The sequence below is a fragment of the Rhinichthys klamathensis genome, unplaced genomic scaffold (genome assembly GCF_029890125.1).
Source record: "Rhinichthys klamathensis goyatoka isolate OS25496 unplaced genomic scaffold, OSU_Roscu_1.1 h1tg000188l_1, whole genome shotgun sequence".
NCBI lineage: Eukaryota > Metazoa > Chordata > Actinopteri > Cypriniformes > Leuciscidae > Rhinichthys > Rhinichthys klamathensis.
In genome coordinates, this window is record NW_026606715.1 from 799,472 (window position 1) to 816,880 (window position 17,409).

A 17,409-nucleotide genomic window follows, 5' to 3' on the forward strand; every position below is an offset into this window, starting at 1 on the left:
AGTTTTGGTGCTAAATAGGAAAAGGTATATCTATCTATCTATATAACTAGTATATCTCTTTAGCTTGCAACTGTAGGTTGTGCAATTTTGTCATTTTGTCACTGTGAGGGAAAACAAAGTAGAGCAGAGCAGCGTACACTCCACCTCAATTAAAGGCGATGTCTGCCACTGGGAGATGCTGAAAGCTCTGAATGGGACGAGAGAGGCTGAAATGGACACTGAAGCGTGACTCATACACACAGACCTTTGCTCATAAGACCACTTCAGATTCCATTAAACTACAGGCTTTGTAGTACTTTTGAACACTTGTTCCTTTTTTGTCCTCTGGATACAAACTGAACTCCTTTAAATGGACCGGTGGGACATGGAAATCGATTGACAGAAAACCATTGAAGACTGCGGCACAATTAATGTAAATTATTCAGTCTACCACTTTAAAACAGCCAAAAATGTATCCTGAATTGAAGGTTATTCTAATGTTACTGGAAGACTTTTCATCTTTGGTATACATGCTGCTAAAATAAACACACACAAAAAGTTTTACTTAAAAAGAACTGATCAAGGTGACATGACCTTGCAAGCTAAAGGTTAAGTGTGTAATTTATGAGCCATTAGTTGCATCAAATGTAATTGCAAAATAATTCACATTTCCTGAAGTATAATAATCCAGATAAACCACAAACAACCTTCATTTTAGGAAGGTTTAGGTTTTAGACCCTGACTGACAGGGTCCCTAAACAGTGTTCACTGCTTCCTGAACATGGGATATCAGTCGAAGTTCACTTCACTTGACAAAATACATTCATTCGGATCACCCTGCAACATCAAACACATACAAAACTTGCATATTAGAGAAGTTTGAGGTATGATGACATAATATTCTTATGTAAATAAATACAAATTACCATACTTGTGTAATATAAATGTGTATATGATACATGTATTTACAACCGCAAATCCAGAATATTTTGTAAAATGCAATAAAATCAATGATTTGTGTTGAATCTGTTGAATCACAGAATCTGTGATTTGTTAATTCTCTTTAACCTTTATTTAAAAGTACAAAGAGAAGGTTTTCATTGATCAACTTAAGTGTATTTTGCAAATATAAACAAATTTTGATTTTGATGGCTGCAGCACACTCCAAAACAGCTGGGACAGAGGCATGTTTCCCACCGTGTCACATCACCTTAACTTTTAATTACACTTTTTAAATGTTTGGGAATTGAGGAAACTAAGTGCCGTTTTGCAAGTAGAACAGTCTGCAGTTTGATACAAGACAGTTGCTCAACAGTCTGTGGTCATTGTTGTGTGATTCTCCTTTTCTCCTCCTCAGAGACAGATCTGGACTGCAGGCTGGCAGCCAAGCACATCCCTTCTATGGTGTGGAGCGTCTAGAGACCGCTCTGTTGTAGCATGTGCTGAATCAGACCTGGCATTGTCTTGCTTCCCAGGAAAGATGTCATCTTGATGGCAGTAATGTCTCGGTGCAATCCCAATATATGCCTCGACGTCAATGATACCTTCACACATGCAAGTCACCCATGCCGTTTGCACTGAAGCACCACCGTACCATGCCAGATGTTTGCTTTTGTCCCTGTCACTGATGAAAGTCTGGATGGTCCTTTTCGTCTTTGGGACTGAGAACTCAAAGTCAGTTGTTCCCAAAGACAAGCTGAAACATGGATTAAACTCACCACAGCACACATTTCTACTGGTTTGGATCATCTGAGAGGAGCTCGGGCCTAGAGAACTGGCCGGCATCTCTGCATAGAACTGATGTATAGCTTTCGCCTTGAATAACAGAGATTCAATTGGCATTTCTTAAAGGGTCACTCCACCCATTTGCATTAAGAGGTCCATTGTTAGACAACCAGTCATACTATTGAATGGTCGTGCAACATTCTTTCATTTTCCCCTGAGACGAGAGAAATCTACTATTTACCTTTTTCACTTCCTCCTACAATGACGCAAAAATCGTCATTTGACGTCATTGTAGGAGGAAGTGTAAAAAGGGGGGATTTCTGTATAGACTACAAGCACAAATTCCCACCCTTTCAAACCCGCCCATAGGGGGTTGGACCTAATGCGCTAACAGAGCTATCACAGATCAGTGGGTGGGACTTCACTTGCAGATACTGAAAGCAATATCAGCCATCTTGTTTATAAGCTAAGCTAACAAGCGCTGTGGATATAGGAAGTTACGACAATGACGGAAGAAACTAAACATGATATGGAAGAAGAGGATTTTGAAATTCTGCTGCTCGAATCCGCTGTTCGTGGCTATCTTTACGAGCCCCAATATAGTGAAGAGCAGCTGAGGCTGATGGTGGAACAGGAGGCGGCTGCCTGTCGCGGACGAGGAGCCCGGGCTGGCTCGAGCTGGGCGGACTGCTGGTGCGTGTGCTCTCGCTGTGCGCTACGGACACAGATAGAGTCCGTCTGCTGCAGAGAATTTCAACAAGGCAGTTTCTCCTGGACGAAATCTCTGAATCAGACGACCACACGGACGTTTGTGTTGTGATGTGAACCATCCTAGTTTCGCCTGACTGAACATGCAGGTATCATGCAATAATTCACCATATAGAAAGAAATACAAACGAGTAATTCACTAATGAGTTTGCCAATGTAACGGGGTTCGTTGTTGTGGGAAGAAGGAGGCTGGAACCGGCGAACATTTAAACGTTTTTAAAGTAAAATAAACAAATACAAAACAAAAGTATAAGCCAGCTGGCCACACACAACAGAAACAAAACATAAAATCAGGCCTGTTCCTTTTGTGCTTCCGCTCCTCCGTGAGAGATATGAGACCGCTGCACAGGTGCCATTCATTATCACTCGCGTCGTCCTCTCACGTCCCTCGCCCTCGTCCTGCTCGCCACAACTAACTAGACATTTTTTGTGAAATGAATTTTAAACTCATTTGGCAGCTAGCCTTCTTGTAGACGGAAGAGCGATTTCTCTGATGTTTGCGCTGTTCTGGATTAGTGGGAGTGGCTTGCGGAGCTGTGCAACATGGTGCATTGTGGGAGTTGTTGTCTTACATACAAATGCGCCCCAAAGTTATTTTCTGTCTTTTCTCGGTCAAGAGGGCACCAAATTTAAAATTTCTTTTACATTTCGACTACATATATAACCCACTTTCAATAAAGATTAATGTTGAAATGGGTGGAGTGACCCTTTAAGTGTTAAGTTAAAACGGTTTTCCAAAGTACTCCCGAGCCCATGTAGCTATATTTAACACACAGTAGCATTACGGTTTGTCATGCAATACCATCTGAGGGCTCAAAGGTCACGCACATTCAATAGAGGTCTCCTGCCCTGCCCTGCACAGACTGAGATTTCTCTGGATTTCCTGATTCTTTCTACAATATTATGTATGGTAGATGGTGAAAGACCTAAATACTTTGCAATCTTGCAGTGAAAAAAATTGATTTTAGAATTGTTTGACAATTCCCGCATGAAATGTTGCGCAAAGTGGTGAGCCATGACCCATCTTTGCTTGCGATAGTCTTTGGTAGATGCTCCTTTTATACCCAAACACGATACCCTCATATATTACCAGTTCACCTGCTCATTGTGGATGGTTTCAAAACAGATTAACTTGGATATTCCATAGTCTTTTCACTTTTATTTTGCCTCCGTCCCAACGTTTTTTGAAGTGTGTTCAAAATCAAAATTTGTTTATATTTACAAAATACAATTAATTTGGCCAGTGAAAACATTGGAATTTTTTTCTTTGTACTTTCGTCAATTAAATAAAGGTTAAAGAGAATAAAAAAATCTAAGATTTTTGATTTTATTACATTTTACAAAATGTCCCAAGTTTTATTTTGAAACTGTAAAAATGTAATTTGGTTAAATTAGGTGTGTCTTTTATTTTCTATTCATGATCATAGTGTTTTAGCTGTTGCGTCTTGCGCATTTTATTCCCTTACAACCCCATACAAAACAAACCTAGGACTTAATAACGCTAGTCAAAGCATCTTCTTTTCTCCACCTTTATTTTATTCCAACTTTTTTAAGTTCTGGATTGATGCACAATGACTGGTTGGTAAATTTCCTCTACTTTCTGTGAAGTGACATATCAATGTTCCCCTTATTCTCTATTCTGCTTGCAGTGCCCATCGAACTGAACATGTATCCTCCCTTTGGATTGAAATCTCACTTAAGATGGCAGGAGTCCACTTCGCAGGGTACTTGCGGTCTAATGAAACACAAAATGTGCGGAGCGGTGGGATCAGGATTGAAAACCACTGTCAGAGCTGTGTTGTACTTTCATAACACTCATCATTAATGTGGAAAACTAGGAAGGTACAAGACTAAGAAGGACATGTGAAATGCTATTTCTATTAAAACTCAACTGTTCAAATTAAGATGATCAAATCACAAAGGAGAAGTCATGTTTGATATTTGTTGGAATTTATTGGTTTGAAACCAATGGTTTCTATAATAACAATCACAGAAAAACTATTAATATGAATTATAAAACAGATTGTTCCAGTCCTTGGGCTGACTGGTCAATAGCCATGTTTTATTTACGATAAACCCTTAGCAAAATAAACAATCAATAAACTGTCAGCAAAAGTAACTGTTTATTAGTAATTAAAAATGAGTGACCCCTTAAGGTGTTATGTTAAATTCAATACTCATTTATTTGTATAGTGCTTTTCACAATACATATCTTTTCAAAGCAGCTTTACAGAAAATTCAAGTTTCTCCATGACAGTTTCGATTAAATCTGTTATCAGAGGTGACTGTGTCCAAGTAATGTCCATATGTCAGAATTAGAAATGTATAGTTCTAAGATAATACAAATCATGCAGATAGCTAACATGTATTCATTTAGGCAGAAACAATATGCTCAATAAAGCAATTATTACAAGTTGTTAAGTCAAGTCACCTTTATATATATATATGCTTTTTAGAATACAGATTGTTTCAAAGCAGCTTTACAGTAATAACAGGAAAATAATGCAACAAAGTTTGTTTCTGCTATAGAGCCGATCTACTTTTGTTGTAAAAAAGTTATTCATTTTGTTCATTTATATATATATATATATATATATAGCTGCTCTGGAGAAAACAGTGATGTCATCATCCAGCTCAGTTCATATACGTATAGTGGTGTCAATGCAGAAAGATCAATAATATTGTTGAATATTAAGGTTTCATTAAGGAATAAAGCTGGTTTGCTGTGGTCCGAGACCGAGCGTGACATGACACTCAGATGGACATGGTCAGGCATTTCAATTAAATTCTAAACCTAATTTTTAAAGAAAACATTAATGTTTTGTCATATATTTGTGATAATAAATAATAAAGTGACTATATGTTTCGTTAATGCTCCACACTGTCTGACAAGTGATATAGTGTCCTAAAATTCAAAATCATTGATGAAATTGGTCACAATTTCTACTCTGTCTATTCTATTAGGCACCAGGAAGGATAGATGCTAAATTATTCTTAAACACCAGATGAAAAGTTTGTCAAGCATTGTGTTGTTTCTGGCCGTGTGTGTGTGTATCCTTTTGATCTTAACAGTTTGTGCTGCACATTTCACTGCGTATCTTTGTATGAGTCTTTCACAAAGTAATGCAGGTTTGAAAATGGTAATGCTAAAATTCAGTGTGACTGTTTATGGCAAAAATAAAATAAAAAATCATTATAAATTGACATCACGGCAAAAAGTGTGATGATGCAACAAGAATTAGAAGATTGTCCTGACATTCTTGCATAAACACAAGCTACAAGCTAATCATAAATGTAATTACTGAAGGTAAACTACAGGAAAATTACTTTTCACTGCAATTTCCTGCCGAAATGAACACTAGTGGCGGGGAAACGTCCAAAAATATTCATTTTTCACACTATATTATGCAATGACCTCAAAACAGTGCATCATTTGTAAACCTCACATTTGCATCACATAACCTTTTTTGATGTAGAAAACTTGTTTGATAGCTCACCTGGTACAGCATTGTACTTGTGATCGAACATGAGTTTTGCCATTCGATGGAAGAGCTCAAAGACTGGTAGAACCAAGCCTAAATCCCATGGTTGCATGATCCATCACAACAAACACTTTCAATGAGAACACCGAGAAACAAACTCAGGCTGCTTCAGTGTTTGTTGAAAGAAAAAATACTGCCTTAAGCACACTTTCTTTTCTTTATTCACTTCTTTGTTTGATTACAATCATTTGTACATGTAAGTATAATCATCAAAATACAATTCAAAGTGCTTTTGAAGCCAGGCATGCTTCTCCATATAAAATGGTTTCTTGTCACAAATGGAATTGGCATGCCGTGTTCAATGACAGTGGAGTATTAGAGACTTCATTTCCTCTGTCTAAAAGACAACTATGAAACATTTGTTGGGTATAAAAGAAGGACTTGCCGTAGAAACTAGAACATTCGGATGTCTGCATAAACATGTATTTATGTATTTTGAAAATCTGCAAATACACATAAAAAAGATCTTTGCACAACACACATCACATTATGTACATGACTCAAATTTGTTACTTCTGAAACATTCTCTTTTTTTATGGGTTACAGATCCCAAAGGAAAATGAATAAAAATATTAAATAATATAGATACATTCCACAGCACTAAATGCAAGAATCTCCCATTTAGATGTTAAATCAGTAGGATTTTGTTGTATATTTTATAATATACCAGTTGTAAATTTATGGATGTACATCCTAGGAGAATAAAAAAGATAACACTGATCTATAACAATCAATTTGAAGCTCAAATTGTAAGATAATTAACTAGAAAGCTTTTTATAATACTTATTTAATCATGGCCATTTTTCTATTTGTTTTGGGCTTTCCATTCTATTGGGTGTATCTCACACGAACATTTTACTGCAAAAAAAAAAAAAAAGGATTGAGGACAGTCTTAATAAAATACAGATGGTTATACAAGTAATTTGGCATTCCTTTAAAACACAAACAACCATTTCTGTGTGATGGCAGTGCAACAAACACATGATGTATCAATGCTAAATACAACTATTTAAAAACAATGTTTTATATAATATGTAACTTTATTTGCATTTAGCACCAAAATATATTCATCACTCTAGACCACTGTTGTTTTTCAATGCTATTTTCATTACATTCAGAACTGGAACATATAAATACAACAATTGTTCTCTAAAATATGAAAATCAGGTATGCCAACCAGGGGGAAAACATACTATTTTTAATTTGCATTATTTGTGTTGCCAAACCTTCAGGGAAATGTCCTTTGGATGATGCTTTTGTTCTCCGCTTCCCGAAATAAATCCAGCAAGAAGATGTTTGAAACAAACTTAAACTAATCAATCGACATCTTTTCCAGGGGAATAACACTGACAAGATATTAAACATGCTGGCCTTGCTACTGAAACACAAAAAAGATCGTTTTCACAAGCTTAGCCTTATTTTGTCCTCTGCTACTATTACACAACTACTGAGACAATATGAGGACAGCTATTAAAGAGATAATTTCCATCTTCATCAAAGTTAATGAAAAGGTGTTCAAAAGTGTTTCATTAAAATTAATGAAACACTTTTGACATAAACTGAGAATCATTTCTGCAGCAGATGTTAAGGGAATTGAGATGCGTGGGCAGAATCTGCTTCATGTTCATATAGATTAATTTTGCGTGTTGGATTGAACAGCTGTGATGATGTTGACCCTACCGAGCGATCCTTGACTCAGTCGTTACATACAAGAAATAATAGTGTTCTCCGTACTGCACACAGAATATAATACACATCGCCTACTATGCTATTGTACAATAGTATAGCAAATTAAACACTTCGAACGGGAATATTCTGTATTGTTGTGATATGACCTCACGATTGTAAGTCATCCACTCATCTTAATTTGAATTCTAATTTATGTGATCTAATTATGAGTCAAGAATGAGATTTCAATCACAAACATTGTTTATATCACTTTAAGTTACATTCTTCACTAAGGAAAGAGAAGTTCAAGTCGATTGCATTGCATTATGGGATAATGTATCCCACACAGTGTGCTCTGAATGGATACTGCATATTTTGGCAAACATGGTAGGTCCTCCAGATATTAAATACATACAGAAATGTGTACAGTAGACTGTACATACAGCACAAACAACCAAAGATATCAGGGCAGGGCAGATGGGACAGAGTGCTCCGAAAAAGAGGAAAAGACCTGGAAAGTTCCTCATTAAACAAAACAATACTAGATGCATTAACTTTTAAAGCAATCTAAGCTGCAAATTATGCTGTTCCATATGAGTGTACATTTGAAAAACACTTTAAGACAATCGCAATAAGTCTAATTTGATGTGTAACTTCGCCGATTTTCAACTAGCTTTGTATTGTTACAATGTCTGTAGTATATGTAAATGAGCAATGTGTACTAGTTCTCCGTGTTACCTGGACCGATAAATTCACGTTTATTTGTCAGCAAAACGCATCACTCTGCGTATTTTTGACGGCTGTTCTGACTGCATGTTCGTATCCCCGTCCGCGGACAGTCCGATCAACAGAGGGTTATTAACAAAACAGTTATTATAAGAGTTCATCACTGAAAAATGTATTGTACTATGTCTACTCTTTAAACAGCATTATGGTAAAAATGGAACACTATGGCAACAGCTTTCTTCAGGTATGCACTCACGCTAAATAATTACTCTTTGAGTTCTTGCAACCGGGAACAAAACAAGTCGACACCGTTATGACTAAAAGTTTGCTAAGAGGTATTTCCTACTAAAGCAAGGTGGGGATAAGGTTAGGTTTAGACTTAAAGGGATAGTTCACTTTGAAATTAATTATTGGTATGTTTTAGCTTACTCGTAAATGTAAGTACACATTGATGGCCCAAGACACGAAACGAGCGGTTTGTGTGAGAAAACAAATTAATTAGCCATCTTACCTACAATCTCTGTTCGGTCTTTTCCGGCAAGCGCCGGAAGTGATCTCTCGCGCGTGTACGTCACTCATTGTTTACACAGAACAGAGATTGTAGGTAAGACGGCTAATTAAAATGGTACTAATATGCGCTTATCCGGGATGTTTAAACCGTCGTAAAAGAAAACAATAAAAAACAAAAAAAACAAAAAACAATTGTATGAGTGACGTACACGCGAGAGATGGAAAAGACCGAAGCGCCGGCGCCCTCAGATCACTTGGACGTGGCTGTGGTTACAAGACGTCCCCTTGGAATTATAAGGTTCTATCTGACATTTTTGTCAAAATTGAGTTATTCACATATTCTTATTCTGTGACAACTTATTTACATTATGTGATGTGTTTTTTTAAATTGTGTACATTGTGGGACTTTTTATTGAAAAAACAAAAAGGTTCTATCTACAAAATCGAACTCTAACTTGGCTCTATAAGGTTCTATCTGCGTGAGCCAATCAGCACTTCGAATGCACAGAAGAGGACCAATCAGAATCAACTTTATATGTCATGTCGCAGGCTTTTTCCTTGAAGACAAAAAGAAACCCCATAAAGGCATAATGCTATACATTTACAGTAAATTAAATATTCACTAAATTGTGTAGTGTTATGAAGTGGCTTCAATTTGGCCATTTTCTTTATAGTGTATTGGTTATTATTATTAATTATCAATGAGGTTATTATTAATAACTATTATTATTATAGTTATTATTATCTGAATTATACAAATATGCAGTGAGTAAATTGAATATTTTAAAAAAAACATTTAACATGCAAGTGTGTGTGTGTGCGCGAGTGTGTGAAAATGGGTGTGTGTGCGAGTGTGTGAAAGTGTGTGTGTCCGAGTGTGTGTGTGTGTGTGTCTGTGTTGGTGTGTGTGCGTGTGTGTGTGTGCGTGTGTGTGTGTGTGTGAGTGTGTGTGTGTGTGTGTGTGTGTGTGTGTGTGTGTGTGTGTGTGTGTGAGAGAGAGTGTGTGTGAGAGAGAGTGTGTGTGTGTGTGATTAAAAAATTAGTCTGACATTGTTTGTGATCATATAGTCAGTGAATCATTTTTCAATGATTATTAAACTTTATGAATTAATTTGCTGAAGCATGTCGATTTTCTTGTAGTTTTTAAAGTCTTAAAATGTCTTAATTTTTTACAATTTTAAGCCTATTAAGCCCATTCCAAAAAAAAACATTTACAAATTTGAGAGGATTTTGATATTTTATATTTAGAATACATTTAGGGTCCCTGTTATTTTCATGTTTAAAAGAAACTTGTTCCCCATATAAATTTTCCTATATGTAATGCAAAAACTTTGAAGCTCAATATCTCAAAACTGCTCAGAACGCAGATAGAACCTTATAATTCCAAGGGGACGAAGAGGTAAAAACGATATAAATACTGTTCGTTTTCTCACACAAACCGCTAGTTTCGTGTCTTAGGCCATCAATGTGTACTTAGATTTACGAGTCATTAAATCATGTTTAATTTGGACTTCTCTGAGCATGCTCTTTGAGGTGGTGACCATAGACCTGCATTATATCACTGACAGACAAGAACGGTTTGACCTAAAAATATCAAAATTGAAACTACTGCGGAAACAAAGACACCTACATCTTGGATGCCCTTGAGGTAAGCTAAAACATACCAGAAATGTATTTCAAAGTGAACTGTCCCTTTAAACGCTGGTTAAGCGTTTCCATAGCAGACTGGTGGGATTGGCCTTGAACAGCAACATGCCCAGTGCATTATGGGTGCTGAAGTTTTCCTACCTATTTGGCAAATGGGAAGACAACAGCATTTTTTCTTTGTTTTCTGTAATCAGGTAGCAGCAATTATTTTTTTTAAACTGTTTAAGCCTTTCTACTTCATAGGCAGACAAGTTTTATTGAAAGCCCATTTTTCCAGCAGTGAAATACCCTTTAAAATATTTGTATTCATTTTTTGTTTTTCATTTTTATTGACCTTTGTTCATTATTTAAGGAATAGTTCAGAAATTACTATTCTGTGATTTTCTTACTCATCCTTATGTCTGTTGTTTAAAACTTGTATGCTTTTATTTTTTTTCATGGACCTCAAAAGGGAAAGATTCATTCAAGTGAAAGACCAAAAATATAATTGTATGGTGCTTATTACCCTTTTGGCATAAGGATGCTGTATTAACTATGACGTGCTGATGAATGGAAAGGAACATATAAATAATAATTTTGTGTATGGGCTTTTGTCCTTTTATTCATGGGTTAGGATGAGATGATAGAATTTTCATTTGTGGGTGAACTATTCCTTAAAATGGATTATAAATCAAATTTATAATCCAATAATACTGGTGGTGATGATGAATTAATTAGCTATGGGAACAATTACTGTGAGCTACTGGTTATTTTGGTAGATTGCTGTGGTGATTGCAGAAGTGCTTCATTTTCTCTCCATGTTCTCACATTACCTCCTTGTAATCAAGTTTCTAATCATCCCAAGGATATTAAATGTCAGTTCATGAGAATCTGAATGAGGGATGAGTGAGAGAAAATATGAGAGAAAATATAAAAGGGAGATAATGTTCTACCTGGGTCTGTGTGGGTTTCATTCGGGTGCTCCGGTTTCCCCCACAATCCAAACACATTCAACATAGATTAGATGAATTGGAGATGTTAAAATGTCGTGAGTGCAAATGTGTGTGTGTGTGTGTGTGTGTGTGTGCCCTGTGATGAACTGGCCATCTGTCCATGGTGTTTCCCTGCCTGTGGCGCTGGGATAGACTCCAGCATCCCTACAGAGGATAATCAGTTTGGAGAATGGATGGATGAATATAATAAAACAAACAAACTAAAAAGGAACAGATAACAGGTAAAGATCAAACAGTGGAATAGTTCGATTGGATTGAGAAAACAATACGAGGAGAAAATAAGACAAAAGCTGAAAAAGTACTTTGCTAATATGCACAGAGGCAAAACCATGGTACAGTGGTCAGGCGCTAATACCATGGTATTTTATGATTACAATATTCATATACCATAGTATTTACAAGGTACTTGTAAAAAAAAAACTTGGTATTAACATGGCAATGTGTTCAAAAACTGAATTAGTCGTATGCCAGTTAAAAGTGTATGTGGTTTTAAAGATAAAAAGGAAGCATTTTGAAACAGCGTAGGTCGAAGGACACAGAATGAATGAACCTTTAAGCTACAGAGGAGGAAAAATAAAATGTCACAAAGTAAATAAAAGAAGAAATGCAGTGAGAGGGAGTGTCTGTGGCGGAGACTGTCAATGTCATGGGCCGATGATCTCTGGAAGCTCAAGTGTAGCAGGTCGATATGTATCGGCAGGTTTCCATGGACATTTTTACAACATAATGCGAATAAAAATACAACAGAGTAGCAGAGACTAAGTTTGTGAAGTCAGTAAAGACGCATTATGGGTGTGTTAGTGTATATCTACACTTGGATGCTGATGCGTCACGCCTTGATTTGCAACAACGATTTGAATCTGTCTGGAATTACAGTAATAATGCTGCAGCTGCATATGCAAATGGTTAGAAACTTAGAATTTTTTATAACAAATTAATAATTTGTTATATATTTAGACCAGTACATCAGAGACATGTGATATATGTCCCCAATTTTATATGCACATTTTATATGTCTTCCTAATCAAACACAACTCATCAGCTCATTAGCAAAGACTCCCAGGACCTTAATATGCGTGTTATATAAGAGAGACATCAAAACCATGCATTGTTGGGTGTACTCCAGGACCAGGATTGGGAACCACTGATATGTGGTAAGAAAAGTAATTTTTATTTCAGTCGATAGATGAGGATAATAAAGTGGTACAAATGGATGGGTAACACTTTACTTGAAGGGGTGTGCATAAGACTGACAAGACACCTTCATAACCATGACATGACACAACTGTCATTAAGTGTCATTCGCTCAATTATGACATTTTTAATGCAAATATGACATTGTTTGAGATGTCTTTGTTATGACAACTTGACATAAACCAATACATCATAACCTATCATAAATATGTCATAAACTGTGGCTGGTGTTGACATTGGCTGTCATGAGGCATTATAACTGTGTCATGAATATTTTTCTTGACCTCAACTACAGTGGTACACATTGAATTTGTCATTAAAATGTTATAATGGCCTTATGACAGCTAATGTCAAAACCAACCACCTGACAGTTTAATGTAATACTAACCCATAAAGCTAAGTGGTTTCTTAAGTTTGATAATTAATCTGCCATGTCATGTTTATGACATATTTATGACAGGTTGTGATGTCTTAGTAATGTCAAGTTGTCATGACAAAGACACTGACAGGTTATGATGTATTGGTTTATGTCAAGGTGTCATAACAAAGACATCTCAAACAATGTCATATTTGCACTAAAAATGTCATAACTGAGCGAATGACACTTAATGACAGTTGTCATAAACATGCATAAAACCTCCTTCATATTTATGACATGTGTCGAGTCATGGTTATGAAGGTGTCATGTCAGTCTTATGCACACCCCTTCAAGTAAAGTGTTACCAATGGATGTGATACGACTGCCATATTGTTTTGATGAGTTGTGACGTGCCGCTCGTATCCGATGTAGACAGTGTTACTGTAGGCTGATTACGGTTGCAAAGCAATGCATCAACTTGGAAAATAGAAGTTCTCAACACTTCACACTTTGTATTTTGTTTTGGTGTGGGAAAAGGATTCAGAACCACTCATATAGCATGTGTGGTCACAGCTGAACTTTTATCTGCTTTTTGCAAGAGCTTCAAACCTGGCTCTTTCAGTCAGAGTTTGGAATCAGAGCTATCCTTTTTCTAATAAATAATTTAACATTTTAATAATTGCAATGGGGCTCATTCGATCAATTTTATTTAGGGTTTGGGTTAGGTCAGCTTGTTTTAGTGGTTTCAAGATGGATCTTTGGCAGAGGGAATATATTATATAGCCTATAATACAGACATTAGATACTGTAGATCTTTTATCATGTTCCCTTCCAGTGTTTTAAAACCAAATCATGCTCCTGGCTATACTATATGCTGCACTTTTAGGATGTTGTAGGTAACGTTCTCATCATATATCTTGTCCTTCAACCTTACCATAGTACAATGATAATATTAAATGGGAATAAGATGGCAATCTGATAGCTGGGCATTGAATGATTACCAAATTCTTACACTATGATATTTACTTCTAAAACATTCAGTGACCAAAAGCTATGGTTTGATAATAGTACTATATGTAAAAAATAAAATAAAAATAATAATAATGTAATGCGTTGGTATTTTTGCTAGTGAGTCTGTTCTTCCATCTAACTCCTCTGTTTCTGGCACACGGTACATGGCAAAGCTACAGAACACAGTTTTACACGAGCCGTTAACATCCATGCACACCTGCTACTGAATAAACACGAAACAATATGAAGGAAACCACTGCAAATAATGAATTGATGAGTTTTTTTATGAGTTTGTGAATGAAACCTTTTAGGATAAGAATCTCTCAGAGAACCAATTTGCCATTTGTATCATAGGCAGCCCTTACAAAAAGTCTCAGATGGTTCAGCATACTGTTTAAGCCATTTTTATCTACCATGGTACTCTTTATTACTTGCCATGGTACCTTTTCGTTAGAGAGAGATTCTTGCACCAGGTTCCAACTTGCCAATACTTATAGTCAGTACTTAAATAAAGTGTAACAGATCTGAGAGCAGCAAATGATTGGAGGAGGAAGAAGAAGAAGAAAAAGAAGAAGTAGAAAAGAAACTACATGAAATGGGATGGTCCAATTCATTGGAATGTGCAAGTGTCAGTCAAGTGTGGTTCATACCACGTCGGTGTGGTAGGGGGTCAGAGGATTGTGAGCCTCCGTGGGTCTCTATTAGTCATACTGGTCCCTCGGTCATGCCCTCCAGAGGCAGACTGGTGGCATTATCAGTGGGCAGAGGTTGATCCTGGGAGGTTGGCATGTTGTGGGCGGTCGCTACAGCCAGACTAGCGTATGGCAGGTGGCAGTCTGTGTGGAGGAAGGGTGGGTAGTGCTGCCGATAACAGACGTAGGCAAAGAAGAGGCCGATCACTCCCCCAACAAATGCATCTGTGAGGGACAATTCAAGGTTCACAAAGTAAGACACAGATACAATAAATCTCATCCATCCTTACAACTAGCTTTCTAACTGTCTGCCTGTCTTCACCATAGTATGTTTTCATTCTTTTATTGTTGTAACACAGTCTCATCCCAAGACGTCAAATGACTGACGCTTTTGACCATACGTCAACATCCGACGTTTTAGGGTACCCTTTAACGTCAGTCAGATGACGATCCTAGGGCGTCATCTAACTGACGCTTTACCTTTAGCGTCAGTTAGATGACGCGGGTAGGTTTAGGTCTGGGGTAGGGTTAGGATTAGATAGCGTCATCTAACTGACGTTAAAGGGTACCCTAAAACGTCGGATGTTGACGTATGGTCAAAAGCGTCAGTCATATGACGTCTTGGGATGAGACTGTCATTCCCACGAATAATTAAAAACACAAAGACGATAGACTGTATTTTATGTGATTGTACAACAAAACAATGTTTTGCTTCTGATCTAAGATTCTGCAGAACACAATTCTGTGAACACAATTCACTAAATACGTTTCTGCCATTTAATGTCTCCCTGAGAGGAGAAGTTAAGCACCACCATTAAAAAGAGCTGCAGTGCGCACTGACACACAGCTGTATAACCTGCATATGTAAATACCACACAGCAATTTAATTCCCCAAAAGTTCAAATGAAATCAAATGACTGAAACCTAATTTTGAGGATGGACTGAACAATTGCCCCTGGAACAAACCCACACTCATTAAAGGATTATTTCACTTCAAAATCAAAAAAACGTATTTACTCACCCTCAATTTGATTCAAACCTGTATGAGTTTCTTTCTTCTGCTGAACACAAAATAAGTTATTTTGAAGAATGTCGGTAACCAAACAGTTGGGAAAAAAAATCACAAATAAATAAAAGGAGATTTGCAAACAATATATTTTTTAAAAATGTGTTTTATGTCACAAACACAACTTTATTTGTGAAACGCTTTCTGTGCATTTGTAAATCCCCTCACGCATTTGTGGATTTTGAAACATTTCTATCTAGCGTCGACGTGCAGACAAATCCACAAATAAGTGGACTCCACCCACCGTTTCCTCAAGCCAATCAGATAACGGCCACATTGCGCTGACCAATCGTAGCACGTTCTCGCTACAACCAATTCTCCCATTGATTTCCATAGTCAAGTCAAGTCACCTTTATTTATATAGCGCTTTTTACAATACAGATTGTATCAAAGCAGCAGATAACATGAAAATAATACAACAAAGTTTGTTTTCAAGAAGAGAGTTGAATATTAAATGTCCCCAACTAAGTAAAGGCAACACCTTGGCTTTTGTCCTAGTATTTTTTGTCCTACTATGGAAGTCAATGGGGTACATCAACTGTCTGATTATCGACTTTTTTCTAAATATCTTCCTTTGTGTTCAGCAAAAGAATGAAATTCATACAGGTTTAAAACAAATTGAGGGTGAGTAAATGAGGACAGAAGTTTCATTTTGAAGTGAACTATTCCTATGCTACAAGGCAAGCTTTTCTGAGTCCACAGCTTGTATTTACTTGGACCAGATTGGACCCATCAAGTTTAATGGACGGTCCATGCCACTATTGTTCAGATTAGTTCTGTTCTACTACCCAGCAGGCCCTAGGGGATAGGTCCATATAAAGTCACACTAATAATCCGCTTGCAGTTGTTTCACTGATATGAGGAGTCTATATGAGGTGACGGGGAAATAAATATAAATAAATAAAATAAAGGTAACACTTTATAATAACTTTCATTAATAAATCCTTAATGAACATGATACAATGTTTAACAGACCATTAGTTAATATACATTCACATAACTAGAAATATGTTTTTAATGTTTACTTACTAATGTATTTATTAAACAGTACACGTTGATTGATTAACAGATCACTGTTTAATGTAAATTAAAATGCTTACAAATATCATTAAACTTCAGTTCATATAATACCTAATGCACTTTTTTTTAGATTTACAAAAGTACAAATGCAAAAAGGTGTTTGGTAGCATTATCTGGATGTTCAACAGAAAATGTAATTGGTGAAAGAATGGTCTTACTTTATATTAGGTGTCTTTAACTATATACTTGCGTAAAATTGTTATGTATAATGTACTTCATGTGTTCAAAACACTCTTGCTGCTATTGACGTGTGATACGGGTATACGGTAGGACAGGTTTGGCAGTATGGGTAGGTTTAAGGGTTGGTTAAGGGGTTAACAGTGTAAAAGGGTTCAATTTGATTACTATAAGGGAACATGGTTCAAAATGTTGATATTACATAATTTATCAAAACAAAATGTAATAAAATTATTTGCAAAATGTAATAAAATCAAGAGTCTGTGATTTGTTA

General features: G+C 36.5%; 1 protein-coding gene and 1 long non-coding RNA gene across 2 annotated transcripts in view; one reads left to right on the plus strand and one right to left on the minus strand.

The window, feature by feature from the left end:
• Nucleotides 1–1,864: 1,864 nt before the first annotated feature.
• Nucleotides 1,865–17,409, plus strand: part of LOC130095211 (uncharacterized) — a 165,978-nt gene continuing 150,433 nt past the window's right edge. Inside the window, exon 1 of the long non-coding RNA XR_008808062.1 lies at nt 1,865–2,005. This is a non-coding gene — a long non-coding RNA (uncharacterized LOC130095211). The remainder of the gene's footprint in view (nt 2,006–17,409) is intronic.
• plpp4 (phospholipid phosphatase 4) overlaps nt 14,685–17,409 on the minus strand; it is a 123,892-nt gene continuing 121,167 nt past the window's right edge. Inside the window, exon 7 of the mRNA XM_056261896.1 lies at nt 14,685–15,037. Coding sequence (XP_056117871.1) covers nt 14,826–15,037 — 212 coding nt within the window. The 3' untranslated portion in view covers nt 14,685–14,825. The remainder of the gene's footprint in view (nt 15,038–17,409) is intronic.